The sequence below is a fragment of the Sparus aurata genome, chromosome 11 (assembly GCF_900880675.1).
Source record: "Sparus aurata chromosome 11, fSpaAur1.1, whole genome shotgun sequence".
Taxonomy (NCBI): domain Eukaryota; kingdom Metazoa; phylum Chordata; class Actinopteri; order Spariformes; family Sparidae; genus Sparus; species Sparus aurata.
In genome coordinates, this window is record NC_044197.1 from 34060334 (window position 1) to 34073793 (window position 13460).

General features: G+C 41.2%; 1 protein-coding gene and 1 long non-coding RNA gene across 2 annotated transcripts in view; both read right to left on the reverse strand.

Moving 5' to 3' along the window:
- Positions 1–941: 941 nt before the first annotated feature.
- On the reverse strand, positions 942–3270 carry LOC115591160 (uncharacterized). The gene is made up of 3 exons (XR_003985913.1): positions 3144–3270; positions 1854–1942; positions 942–1717 (listed from the first exon to the last, which is right to left on the reverse strand). It is a non-coding gene; the product is annotated as an uncharacterized LOC115591160 (long non-coding RNA).
- Positions 3271–5862: 2592 nt separating this feature from the next.
- Positions 5863–13460, reverse strand: part of trappc8 (trafficking protein particle complex subunit 8) — a 122559-nt gene continuing 114961 nt past the window's right edge. The window contains exons 28-30 of the mRNA XM_030433738.1: positions 12607–12746; positions 8126–8215; positions 5863–7172 (exon numbers count right to left, since the gene is read on the reverse strand). Of these exons, the coding sequence (XP_030289598.1) occupies positions 6938–7172; positions 8126–8215; positions 12607–12746 (465 nt within the window). The 3' untranslated portion in view covers positions 5863–6937. The remainder of the gene's footprint in view (positions 7173–8125; positions 8216–12606; positions 12747–13460) is intronic.

Here is a 13460-nt window from a genome sequence, read left to right on the forward strand (position 1 = left end):
CGGGTTTCAACCGGCACATTCCAGAGGGAATTGGCTGACAGGTCAGGGTCAGGTCGTGTTAGGACAGACGTGTTAGGAGGTGTAATTGGTTTCCTTATACAGTGAATAGGCAATTTCTTACTAGTGTTTAACCCGTTCACCGACCTTGTAGGCGACAGTGGATACCCCCTCAAGTGGTGGCTGCTCAGCCCTTTTCCCAACCCACGGAGCGCAGAGGAGAGGGCCTACAGTCTGCGCCACGGCCAGGCGCGCACTGTTGTCGAGCGCACCATAGGGCTCCTGAAGGGCAGGTGGCGGTGTCTCGACAGCACAGGAGGAACGCTATCCTACAAGCCCGAATAGGTCTGCCGTGCGCCAGCGTTTGGATGCGATGCGTCGCTTGTGAAAATACAGGTATGGAAACAAATACGAAACAATCATTTAATCAATTCCTTCATGGTGGTGTTTAACTCGGAAAAGACATTTTTTATCTCCCGCAGTTCCCTGGCAACATCATTTATTGCAGTGATGGTGTTTCTCTGCATTTGCAGGACTGCATCTGTAAGGACACAGCCGCTGGAGGGCACGAGGGGCATCGGTGTCCCCCTCCACCTCCGTCACTATCCACTCAGGGGGAATTCCCCAATGATCCCCACCAGTTTTTCATCCAGCGGGGTGAGCTCCGGTGGCCGTTCCCCCGCCCGTGACACAGACGCTCCTGCCTGTGTGATGACAGGCGCTTTTTTGCTTCCAATGTTATGTCTGACCACTTTTTTTCACTTCGGCCACACTCCGACTTTCTGATGCAACATTATTTACATTGTCTGCCACAGTAGCTTAACATCATGGTGATAGGCCCCGGTGCAAATACTTTTTTTGTGCCCCCCATCCTAGACACAAGCCACGCTCGTGATTGCAAGCACGCACACACAGGCTTGGACACACACACAATGCACAAGTGATTTAAATGTTTATAAATCAGCTTTTTATTAGTTCTTTGACTACCATGACAGAGAGAACATGGTCTGCTGACAAACATCTGCTTGCGAGCATGGTAGTGCCTAGACTTGTGTAAATATAAATGCTTCTCCTGTTAGGAAATACTTGTTAAGTGTTGTGTGATTGGACTTTAACAAAGTGCATCAACAGTTAAATGTCATGTACCTGTACCTAATGAATGGTTGCTTATACTGGACACTTATAAAGCAGTTAATAACATGGCTGTTCAAAGGCAAGGATTAGCTCTTTTTTTCTTTACATCCAACTCAGGCAGTGATGCACACTGTAATGCCTTTCAGCATTTGTCTCAAGTTTTATGGAGCCAAATGATGCTGATGGAACTATGAAATGAAACAGACCAATTGCATATACATTACAAAACGATAACAATATCCTGTATAAAAGATAAGTTTATACATATGTATGCACACATACTCACATTTGATACATACTCTATTGTAAGTGTGCACTGCTCTAGTCTAACACACACTGTGTATTACTCCACCGCAGAAAACAGTCCCCAACAAATGCACCATTTACTACAGTTTTGAGTTAAACAGAAGAGAATGGTTAGAGGCCTCGGTAGGGCTGTGACACATTTCCTTGGAGGGGTCAAAAGAAAAAAACAGTCAATCTGTGAAGATATTACATCTTATAGCTGGCTAAGAAATGCCTCAGAGGAGAGGGCTCTTCGCATTCTATCTTTATAGGCTTGTCAGCTTGCATCATTTCCAATTCACTGTCAAAAAAAGAACAAACATTAAATAAAAGGTTTCAAGTAGATGTTGCAATATTCTTTATTATAGATGAGAATGGGTATATTTCATTACACATTGAAATATGTCTATCATCAATTCTTTATATATTAATCTTACCATGGTTCATATTGTGGGCCCCTTCTGAACCTGGCCACAGCCTCTGGCACTGTCAATGTGTACTTTTCAACCAGGGTGTAGACTGTCACCTGGACAGGATTATTGACATTTTTTAAAATAAAAAACAGTCACAACTGAATGTAGCCTTTAACTATGTTATGTCTAGTTTGATATCACATCCTTATGACGCTCTTAGAGTGTAATAGGCTATGTAAGATTTGACAAAAGTAAAAAAAAAGGAATATTCTACAACACGGGTCTGAATGCTCTGAACAATTTTGAGTTTGTCAAGCACCCCACAAGAATTAAAAAATGAGGAAGGTTTTAATATTACACATCTGTATTGTTCCATTTCAAGGTTCTTTCATCTATCATTTATCTATCTATCAAGTGTGAGGTGTGATATGAAAAACCAGTATGTACAATATGAAGCACAGTGCCAATATTACAATCATGTCATACTTCTGGCAAAAGGACATCAAAAATGAAAGCAACCCAATCTGTCAGCTGTCTCGCCCTTGGCGTTTCCCTTATGACCAAGAACAGGAAGGAGACAACTTGGTCAAGTTGTTCATCCTCAAAATAAAGGGTGGGCCTCTCCTTCCCGTGCTCCCATGCTGACAGAAGATCCCCGGTTATGATAGCCTGAAACTGTGTAGGTTTGTGTTTTACTGTAAATTTGAACAACCTCAAACAAACTAATCACGGCACAACACAAATGCTTGTGGTCAAGCTCTCCATAATACTAATATTGCACATGAATGTCACAGTCGAGCTGGTGATCCTTATCAAAGTTACCGGTTTAATGTCATTACTAATTTTAAATTGCTGCACTAGACCACGCTAAAAGTAATGTTTTTGAATTAGCGGGTTAATATTACAGCGGAGTCACAATTTTCAAGTTATTTCTGGTTACATTACAACAGCCACAATTTCTAGCTTAGATTTATCTACTTGGGTCAACCTTTTAGGATCGTTTAGGATAGAAATACATACATATACGTTGCATGTCATTTACCAAATGGGCAAGTAAATAAGTTCCCAGTCTGGAATCAGTAAAGTAATTCTACTTAAGTAACCCCCTCTATCTTGCTAACGTTAACGTTACCTTGTTTGGTTCAGTTTCCACAGCAACGGGCTAGCCTCGTTCTGTCTGCCCAATAATATTTAATACTGTGGATAAAATATATAGCTTACTTGCTTAGTTCATCGCCCCGGGTAATAATATAGCTATGTGCAGCAATTGTATACGTGTGTTACATTAACTAAATAAAATATAAGGACACTTACAGTCTGGATACGATCCGCCATTTTTCGTTTTTGAGACATCTCTTGTGCATTTCCTTGTTCTGTTCTTGCTTTTGGCGGGTCTCATTCTACATCTCGCGTGGTTCAACGTGATTTACACAACTACACGTTACGCCCATAGACATATATACAGACATGCAAATGAGACATCTGTCCGCCATACTGTCAACTTGGTTAATCTAATTTAACTTTATATGGACAACTGACTGCATAATATACGAATCAGAATCAGAAATACTTTATTGATCCCCGATGGGAAATTCAAGCGTTACAGCTGCTCCCATTCAAAGTCAAGAATATGCAGAAAATACTACTACTATGATTTCACTAATAATAATGTTGAAAACTATATATGGTGCATATTTATAATAGTAGCCTGCTGATACTTCACTTTTTTTTTTTACCATGAAATGTTATTTTATACCATATTTGTCATGGTGTGTATCTCTTCACTGCTGTTGCAGTTTCTCATCTTGATTTGCAGACTTTATTTTTGTCGCCATGATATTATTAGTCAAAAATCACTGCATTTATAAAATGACGGTGTTTTTGATTCACACAGATGCCACATTTGCATGTCAGGATGTGGTTATTGTGGACAGATTAAATATTTAACTGTCACGTATCATCACAGTAACAGCGTAACATACATTAGCAGCTGTAAACACTCATAAAAACATTATAAAATGGTTTGGTGCCGACCTGTATACTGAACATATGAGGATTAGCTAACATTTATAATCCTCAGAGAACGTTACAGACGTTGTTTTTGGTTCCTCTCTGTTTCCTGAATATATCCGTATGTGTGTGAATGTGTAAATGAGACACATTAACTTATAGCACTTTGTAGAAGGAGCTTTATAAAGTTCACTCCATTGACTCGTAGTAGTTCACGGGGCGGATCTGCCTCCTCCAATATGGCGGCGACGTTGACGTATCGCAGCAGCGGGCCAACCCGCTCAATGAGGCGTCTATGTATATATGTCTATGGTTACGCCCACTACAGGTTACGCCCCTCTCTTGCAGGCTGCAGACAGACCCCTCTCCCACGAAGGGGGCGGGGCGGGGTCACACACAGACTGGCAGGTTTGCAGAGAGGCCCAGAGAGGCTCAGCGGAGCCCAGGAGAAAAAATCTTCATATATAATACGGTTCTTTTACTGATTTTATATCTCCTTGTAATGACCAAACTATCCAGTCTGATCCCAATTTTGTGAAAGACAGAGTTATAATGTCAAGCACTTTCAAGCACTTAGACTAAAATCCAAGCACTTTCACGGATTTCAAGCACCCGTACGAACCCTGCTTAAAGTATATCCTTGATTAAATCCACATACCTAGATATGACACTGCCACAGTGCTCACTGTCCAGTACATCAAAGCAAAAGATCATGCCTGCAGGTATTCAGCTATGATATACAGAACAGAAAAGGAAGTTGTCAAAATATTACAGAAATGTCTGCCAATATTTGTTGGGTCCCCAAAAATAATGCATCACAATTAATGTGACTTTCTTTGTATATCCATGCACATGCATATAGGCACTTGTATCCTAATATCCCTAACTAATTCTTAGTAGTGTATATACACGTACAGATGCATGCATCTATTTTATTTTTATTTTAATGTTTATTTAACAGGGACGATACATACAACATTGCCACAGAAAATGGGAAAATGTTATGCATATAAGACGCCTAGCTTCAGCTAATTTGCAATCTTTGTCCCAGGTCAGGCTTTACTAAAAATGTTATTATCATGCAAAAGTTAATTTATTTCCATAACTTCATTCAAACGGCAAAACTTTAATATATTCTAGATTCATTACACATCAAGTGAAATATTTCAAGTCACTTTGTTTTACTGTTGAGTATCATGGCTTACAGCTCATGAAAATCAAAAATCCAGTGTTTCAAAATATTAGAATATTACATGAGACTAATCAAAAAAATAATTTATAGTACAGAAATGTTTATTTATGTACTCAAAACTTGGTCGGGGCTTGTTTTGCACAAATTGCTGCATCAGTGCAGTGTGCCATGGAGCTGATCGGCCTGTGGCACTACTGAGGTTTATGGAAGCCCAGGTTGCTTTGATGGCGGCCTTCAGATCATCTGCATTGTTGGGTCTGGTGTCTCACCTTCCTTTTGATAATACCCTATAGATTCTCTATGAATTTCAGGTGAGTTGGCTGGCCAATCAAACACAGTAATATCATGGTCAGAAAACCAGTTACTAGTATTTTTGGCACTGCGGGCAAGTGCTTAGTCCTGCTGGAAAGAATTCATGAGTGTAGCAGTCCTCCCTCTTCTTACCATGGCCCCGACCTTGGCCACTGCTGGTTTTCTGAAATGACCGTTAGTTGACCATTACTTTTAAGACAAGAGGGGGAGTGCTTATGTGTGTGTATTAGTGAAAATGAAACCAAAGTGCCTGTGCAGGTCAACATATATTACTGTTCAAATGGAATTAGATTTTTATAAAGAAGCTGTCACGAGTGTAGCTGGAAAATACCCGAGTTCACCCCAGCCCCCACCCACTCTGAATACCTGCATCTGTTACTTACTAAGGTAAGGTACTTACTTACATGTAATTATATATCTTAGTTAAGGTTATTTTGCAACCTTTAAATGACACGTTATATCGTCAAATCAATTTACAAATAGTGTTATAGAGGGCCTCAATTGTGGAAGTCCAAAGCATTTGACCAATTATGTGTTTTTTTAATTTGTCTTTACTTTAGATAGATACAGAGTTCCAGGTACTACAAATATCATTTTCCCTGCCCAGATATCAGACTGTCATAGTACATATAGTATCATTAGTTACATTTTTATTTTCTATTTACATCCAATTTGTTATATAAATATAATACATCATTTCCAGAAAATCTGTCCAGTCAATGCTTACAAGAGCACAATCACAATATGGTGAGGTTGAACACACAGGTTGTGGGGAATGCTGATTGGATATGTAGGATTATAGAAAATTAACTGCATGCATGATGGTGGGTTAGGGTTATCAGCCTCTTACCGAGGACTTAAGGAAGAGCTGGAGACTTGGAGAAAAAACAGCTGGACTGTGAGTTGAGGTGTACAATATTCAGGATGTAAAAAGCTCTTGTTAGAATGTCACAGTAAGTGACATTTGGAACAACAATCACTCAACTGAGGAATTTTTTCGCATCTCATTTCAGCATATTTACAAACTGAAATTGTTGTCTGTTACATCTGTCAGCATCAGTTCATGATCCTGGATCCATTCCGGCTGAACCGGACCAAACACACAGCAACCTATTCCCCAGCATTCTTGTGATGTAGCTCAGTGTGGGCAGAAATCTGTTTCAGAATAAGAGCAGAAGTTTGTCTCAGACTTTGCTTTAGGGCTTAAGCTCAGAGTCAGCATTCTGGTCTACCTGTATCCTGTGTCTGCTGCTGTTAGCTTCAAAACAAATACTTGAGATGCTGGTGAAAGGTGAGTGACACAGGGTGGGTGCAGACAGGAGAGGTACAGGGGGGTGGATGGTGTGAGGGTAAACCTGTGTGCTGATGAGAGGGCCTCGTACAGAAAAAGTAACATGCAGGTGAAAACTCTTGATGCTTTGCAGATGAAAACAGGTCCATTGGTCCATAAACTGCCTGACCACTTCAACTGGAACATCAGCGCATCAATCTCTATAAACTATAAACAGATTTCTAATTTACTCATTGATAGAAATCATCTGGAGTTCCTGCTGTCCCCTATTAATCAAGAAGACAGCAGGCCATCACGCTCTCTTCAGGCATTGTTGATGAATATGAGAGAAGGACTTGCTGTCTGCTGACTTGTCTCACACATGGCTCCCTGCTCTGCCGGCTTGGCAAAGACTCTCGGTGTGTTAAGGTTATAGACTCCTGCCTGGAGGAAACATGCTTGCAGCGTCAGACACAGCACCTCTTGAGGCTTCAGCTGCAGCTTGTACTGGGTCTGACCCACCCAGGTGAACGAGCTGTGGACCTCCAGAGTCTCTGGGCTGAAAATAACATAGATGGATGGAGACCTTAGAAAACATGTTCATTATGTATTTAACTGGTCAGCACATATGAGTCCAGCTGTAAACACCTTCCCACTGTCAGACAGCCTTCACCGTTTTATAGATTATTGGATATACATGTGTAAACCTACATTTATTGGAATTTTACAGCAGTCTTTGTAATTAAGTGACTTTGTATGTTTGAGCTATGTGATGGCCAATAATTGTGACTGACAGAAATTATTCTAACAGAAATATGTAATAATTATACACAAACTAGAAAAGGATGGGAGGAAAGCGTTAAGAAGCATGTCTACAGAATCAACTCAGGAGGAACATTTTAGTTTGGGCACACATCAAGCCAGTTATCTAACATTAGGAGCACACCTCAGCCTGTGAACACAGCTGAACAATGGCTCTGGAGAAACATTGTCTAGTAAGCCTTGATGATATCATAAGGAGTGCTTTTTGGGCTGTCCTCACATGCAGCCCAAAAAGCACTCCTTATGATATCATCAAAATGGGCAGGTGAGAGAATGATACCACAGTGTTTCCACACCACAGTGTTTCAACGCCACAGTGAACCATTTTGGTTGAAGATTCAAGTCTGGGGCTGTTTTCAGACTCCTGCACAGAACTGGCTCCACCCTGACTGAGAAGCACCGCTCCATTCTTCAGAAACATGCTCCAGCCTTAAAATTTCTGGTGAAGGATTTCTCCTTTAAATTTCTGGTGAAGGATTCATACTGCAGCAGGATAATAAGCCCAAACACCTCAAAACTTTGACACAACTACTGAAGACTGAATGGGGGGGACAAAATAACAGTAAATTTTTCACTTGGATTGTTAAACAAATGCCAAATAAAAGTATCTGTATGGGGGACTTTAGTCACTAGTGTGTATGCATGTGTGTGTGTGTGCGTGTGCGTGTGCGTGTGTGTGTGTAAACTTACCTGGTGCCTTTGTGCCGCAAGTCTATGATGACATCCACTTGAGCCAAAGAACAGTTGGATAGAGTCAGAGTAACAGGCACCACACAGAGACTACAGACAGAGAGAAAACCAGTCATTAACCACGGCTGCCTAAGAAATAAAAACTGGACTGTTAAATTATCATGTGGTTTGAATAATTTCATGCTGATTTGACAAAAAATTTGTGCTACGATGACTTGTTTTTGAATTTACTGTGTCTTCCATTCATCATTCACAACACAAAAAATATTATTTATAATTGAAGTTCTGATGTCCACTTCGACATCAAACAAGCTCTCCATCGTGACTATTTCGGAAACAGCTACGATCATCACGGACTCTCTGCAAGAACCATTAGCATAAGCAGACAAGCTAGCTCTCGGTGCAGAGCGAATAGACTCATAACAGGCTATTGTAAGGCTAATGGCTCATGGTAGGCTGTAAAATGAACATGTACGTTATGAACAGAAAAACGAAAATGCTGGAATACGTTTCTGTCATGTTAATGACGTCGGTGTTTCCCAGGTGTTCCCCCTGTCAATCTAAACCTGCAGACAGTTTATAATCATATGGATGCTGTTATAATGCTTAGTAATTGAGATCCCGACCCTCCAAACATCCTGAGAAGTGACAAAGATACGTTTTTTGCGCTAAATTACATAATTACAAATCACCATCAGTAAATAGGACGCTGTCTGACTCCCTCACTGGCAGGGATGGAGGCCGTTTTTTGGGGGAAACTTCCCTGAAGTCTCGGTCCGGAGGGCTGACAGTCACGGTGATACATTTTCATCACAAACACTCGGTGAGTTAAAGTTTTCGCAGGTGTTTTCATGGTAGGCAACACCACATTACTTTCCTACGGAACCTAATTTGACGTTAACTGCAGTCAAGTTGTACCACTGCTTGTAAATGGTGTGCTGGCTATTGTTGTCCTCTGCATGTTAAATAACTACTAACTCTACGAGGGTTTTCGCGCATCGGCTTGTGGGCTAGCTTGCAAGCCTTTATGTCGGAAACACAGCTGACTCGGCGTAGCACTAGCTTGCGGGCATTTCCGGCACAAGTCGGCTGTGTTACCGGCATCGAGAATTGTGAGCTATGAACGGCTGTGTTTCCGGCATTGAGGCTCGCTAAGCTAGCCCGCAAGCCGATGCGGGAAACACTCGTACCTGTGATGGGAACGGCAGTTCTTTTTACTGTACTGAATCTCTAGAATCCGTTCATTAAAATGATTCATTCAAAAGATTCGTTCACCGAATCTTCAGGGCTCTCCAACTCCCTGAACTGATAAGCAGCCAAACGATCTGTCATTTAATTCATGATTCAGCCCTGAGGTTCACGTTCACTTACTGAGGGACGGTGTGTTCACGGACTATAGTACACAGTCATTCGCTGGAGACGCAGCGCTGCTTTGAGTGGTATACATGCACTAAAATTATTACACAGTCAAAGTGTCCTCTATGCACAGTAAAATCACTTAACAAGATGCTACACGGATGTTAGCAACACAGCGCTAATTTTAGCAGTATGGTTACTGAACTTGAATCAACTCCTCTGCCCTGAGTGAGTGAGTGAGTGAGTGACACAGCGCCACTTTCAGCACAGTGCGTGAACGAGAATCACGTCCTGGCGTCCCTCGTTCACGAACAACCTGTTGAGGACGTGAATCACGTTTGCGCTGTCACTGAATCAGTGTGAACGTGAATCATGACACGAACGACACGAATCACGAATCACAAACGACACGTTTGCGACCGACACAACACTAACTCGTACCTAGTAGCTTGTAGCAAGCACGTGGCTCATAGCAAGCTCGTAGCTAGTAGCTCGTCGCAAGCTCGTAGCAAGCTCGTAGCTAGTACCAAGCTCGCAGCTAGTAGCTCGTAGCAAGCTCGTATCTAGTAGCTCATAGCACACAGCCGGAAACACAGGCGACTTATCATAGCACTAGCTCATGAGCCGGAATGCCAGAAACGCCTGCGACCCAAGTCAGAGCAGGATAGCGAAAACAGCCGGATACGTTCTGAATGAGTAGCAGACGAGTGAATAAAGTCTCTTCCTTGAGTCTGCATGAAAAGCACATCCCTGTCATAGTACAACAGAAGCCATTCTTACACTTATGAAATAACATACACAATGTTCTGCAGGTAGCCTAGTCTACTGCAGGTTTGGTGTATAGACATAAAATGAAATAAGGTTGATCGATTTTTGCAAAATAAAATAATTTATATATAAATATTATAAATACTAAGTAGTCCATTGTAAGTAGGTTCCTACCTCAGTACTCTATTGTTTGTTTTATTTTGTTTTATTTTATTGTAGTATCTTTTATTTTTCCAATCATGTGTATAATGTTTTATTGCATTGTGTTTTTGTTTTTTTACTACATTAGTGGTTAAGAGACAATGGACTAGGAGTTTCCATGGTGATTGGGCAATACTGACTCCAGTGACTCGCACAATCCAGTTCAATTTAGTTAGTGACACATAATGACTCGAATCCTTAAAATGAACCATATTTACCAGCTCTACTTAGAATTACCACAGACAGCCCAAGGCTCTGCCTGTCTGACTGACCTGACTCAGTGGATGCCTGTGGTAATGTTGTAAAAAATATAAATTGTGAATATGTGGAATGCTTCCTATACAAGTTTCAACAGTACAACAGTACCAGCAGCACTCTCTCTTTATCAGTTCTCTCCAACAGCAAGCTGACACTGTTGCACATCCCACATAGACCTGCCTCCACCCACACACTCAGTGCGAGTTTACTAAATAATAATAACTTAACAGTGTTTCCCCTATATGCACCTAGCGAGGCGGACCGCAACTGCTGAAATATGACCGCCGCTGCTGATTATTCTTTATTTATTTTTTTCATATATCATTATATCATTTTGCGCAATGGACGCTTCATATCCATTTCCATCACACACCTGTTTTAAATGATTTATGAAAATAAATCCCGAACCACGGTGGGCCACCTATAGACACTATGAAGCCTGTTACGCCATTTCTTACAGCTGTTAGAATAATGAACTTAAACAATTTCAGCTGCCAGTATCCATGGTTCTATTGTCATATTATGCTTGGCAACTATCATTGTCTCTGTCAAAGAAACTTTGCAAGCGGTCTCCTTCGCTACATTCATCCAGATATACCGTTACCGGTTGATGCAGGTGTTGCAGTTGATGAACCACGCTAAACTCCGCTATTCCGTGCAGTGCCGTGCTGCGCTGTCTCTCAGCATACACCACAATGGAGGTAACGTTAGCGGCAGGTTTGGAGAAGGTGCAACGAGAAAGTCTGAGTTTACTTGATAATGCCAGCACAACGATTTTAACAAGCACCGGGTAGATCTCAACCATGAAGCAAGCAACACTGTTCACGGATTCAGGATTATCATTCGGGGTAGACGGATTTGTGCCAAGTGCACAAGTAAGGACTCCGACTTTGAGTGGCGTTCCAGTGTACTTTTTCAAGTAGGAAGTCAGAAAATTCCTGTCTCGAACGCAGCATTACTATGTGACGCACGAAAGCTGTCAATCTCTGTCAATCAAGTTACTGACAGATTACTTCACAGAGGCACAGACCTTTTGGATTGTTCTAGTATTTGTGTTATGTGATTTTACTGTATATGGTTGGTTGTTTATATATTTTTTGTAAAATTATTGGCAATTAATGTTTTAAAGATTACACAATAAAAGTGTATTTTCCTAAAGCTTGAGACACCTCATATGTAAGCTAGACAGACATTTCCCCTGCTCATTACTGTGCACAAATGTACTGTTATGTACCTAAGCCTAAGAGCCCCTCTGGTGGCGACAGACACATAGAAACCTACTGGCAGGGTGCACTTTGCGCTTTGCTTTTGCACGTGTGCAAACACTCACCTCCACTGCTACAACTCCATCCTCGGGAAAACACTGATAATATTAATAATAATAATTGATTCAATTTATATAGCGCCTTTCAGGGTACCCAAGGACACTTAACAAAGTGGAGCAAACATAAATGAAAACAAACAAAACAAAGAATAAATGGAGCACCTGTCAGTCAGCACAGAGGGAACAGCCGCACCGTCAACACCACCGTAGTAAAGATGACAAGGGCTCAGCATCCACAACCAGTTTTGGTTGACAAAGAAAACAGCAAGAGTGCTGTTTGTAAAAACTGCATTTTTGCCAAAAGATGTAGGTAAGAGGTCCACATACAGAGCAGCGTTAACAAGAAGTGCTTACACAACAAATTTAGCAATGCAGCTCAAGGACAGACACGCTGGAGCTGAAACAAACCGTCAGGGACATAAACATAAAAGCTCTGAATATGGTTTTTAATGATTTGTCTACATAGAAAGTAATCAATATGACTGTTCATTTTAGATGTATTAACTCCTGAGTGTGTGTGTGTGTGTGTGTGTGTGTGTGTGTGTGTGTGTGTGTGTGTGCGAGCGTGCCCCACCTGTCCTGGACAAATGGATGTGTGTAGGTCTCAGGGTAGTGCAGGCTGGTTTTGACCAGTTGGGACAGCTCAGCAGAAGGTAGGATGACTGGAGGAGGTAGCTGTGATTTAAACTTGAGCAACACCATCTCCTGAGCTTCCTACAACAAAAAACACACAGACAGACTCAGAGTCACAGTAGGCAAAAGTTGCTTCAACCTCCAATCAGTCACTTTTTTTTTTTTTTTTTTTTTTTTTAAGTATCATTTTTGTTGCCTTTTTTGGGGCTTTATTGACAGAATAGCTGAAGATATGACAGGAAACAGGTTGAGAGAGAGGGAGTGACACGCAGCAAAGGGCCCCAGGCTGGGACACTAACCCAGGGCCACTGCAGTGAGGCCAATCCTCTGTACATGGGACACCTGCTCTACCCACTGAGCTGAACGGCACCCTGATCAGTCACTTTAAAATTTAAAAATAAAACAGCTTTAAAGCTGTTTTTTTAAAGATGGTGGATTGTCTTGGCAAGACAACTATTTGTTTATATATATATATATATATATATATATATATATATTAGGGCTGTCAAACGATAAACATTTTTAATCTGATTAATCACAGGGTAGCTGTGGATTAATTATGATTTATCAACATTCCTGAATATGACTGAAGATTTCACATTTTCTCTGTATATTATTTTTGGAATGGAAAGATAAATGACAGGACATAACTTGATTTCCTAATTTCCCAATCTCCTATGCCTCTTAGCAAATACAGGATGTGTTATTCAGAATTTGTGGGGACTGCCCCCATATGGTTTGTGGATTTAAGCCATTACTGTACCTCTTGACGGTGGCTTGCAGAACATGTTGAGA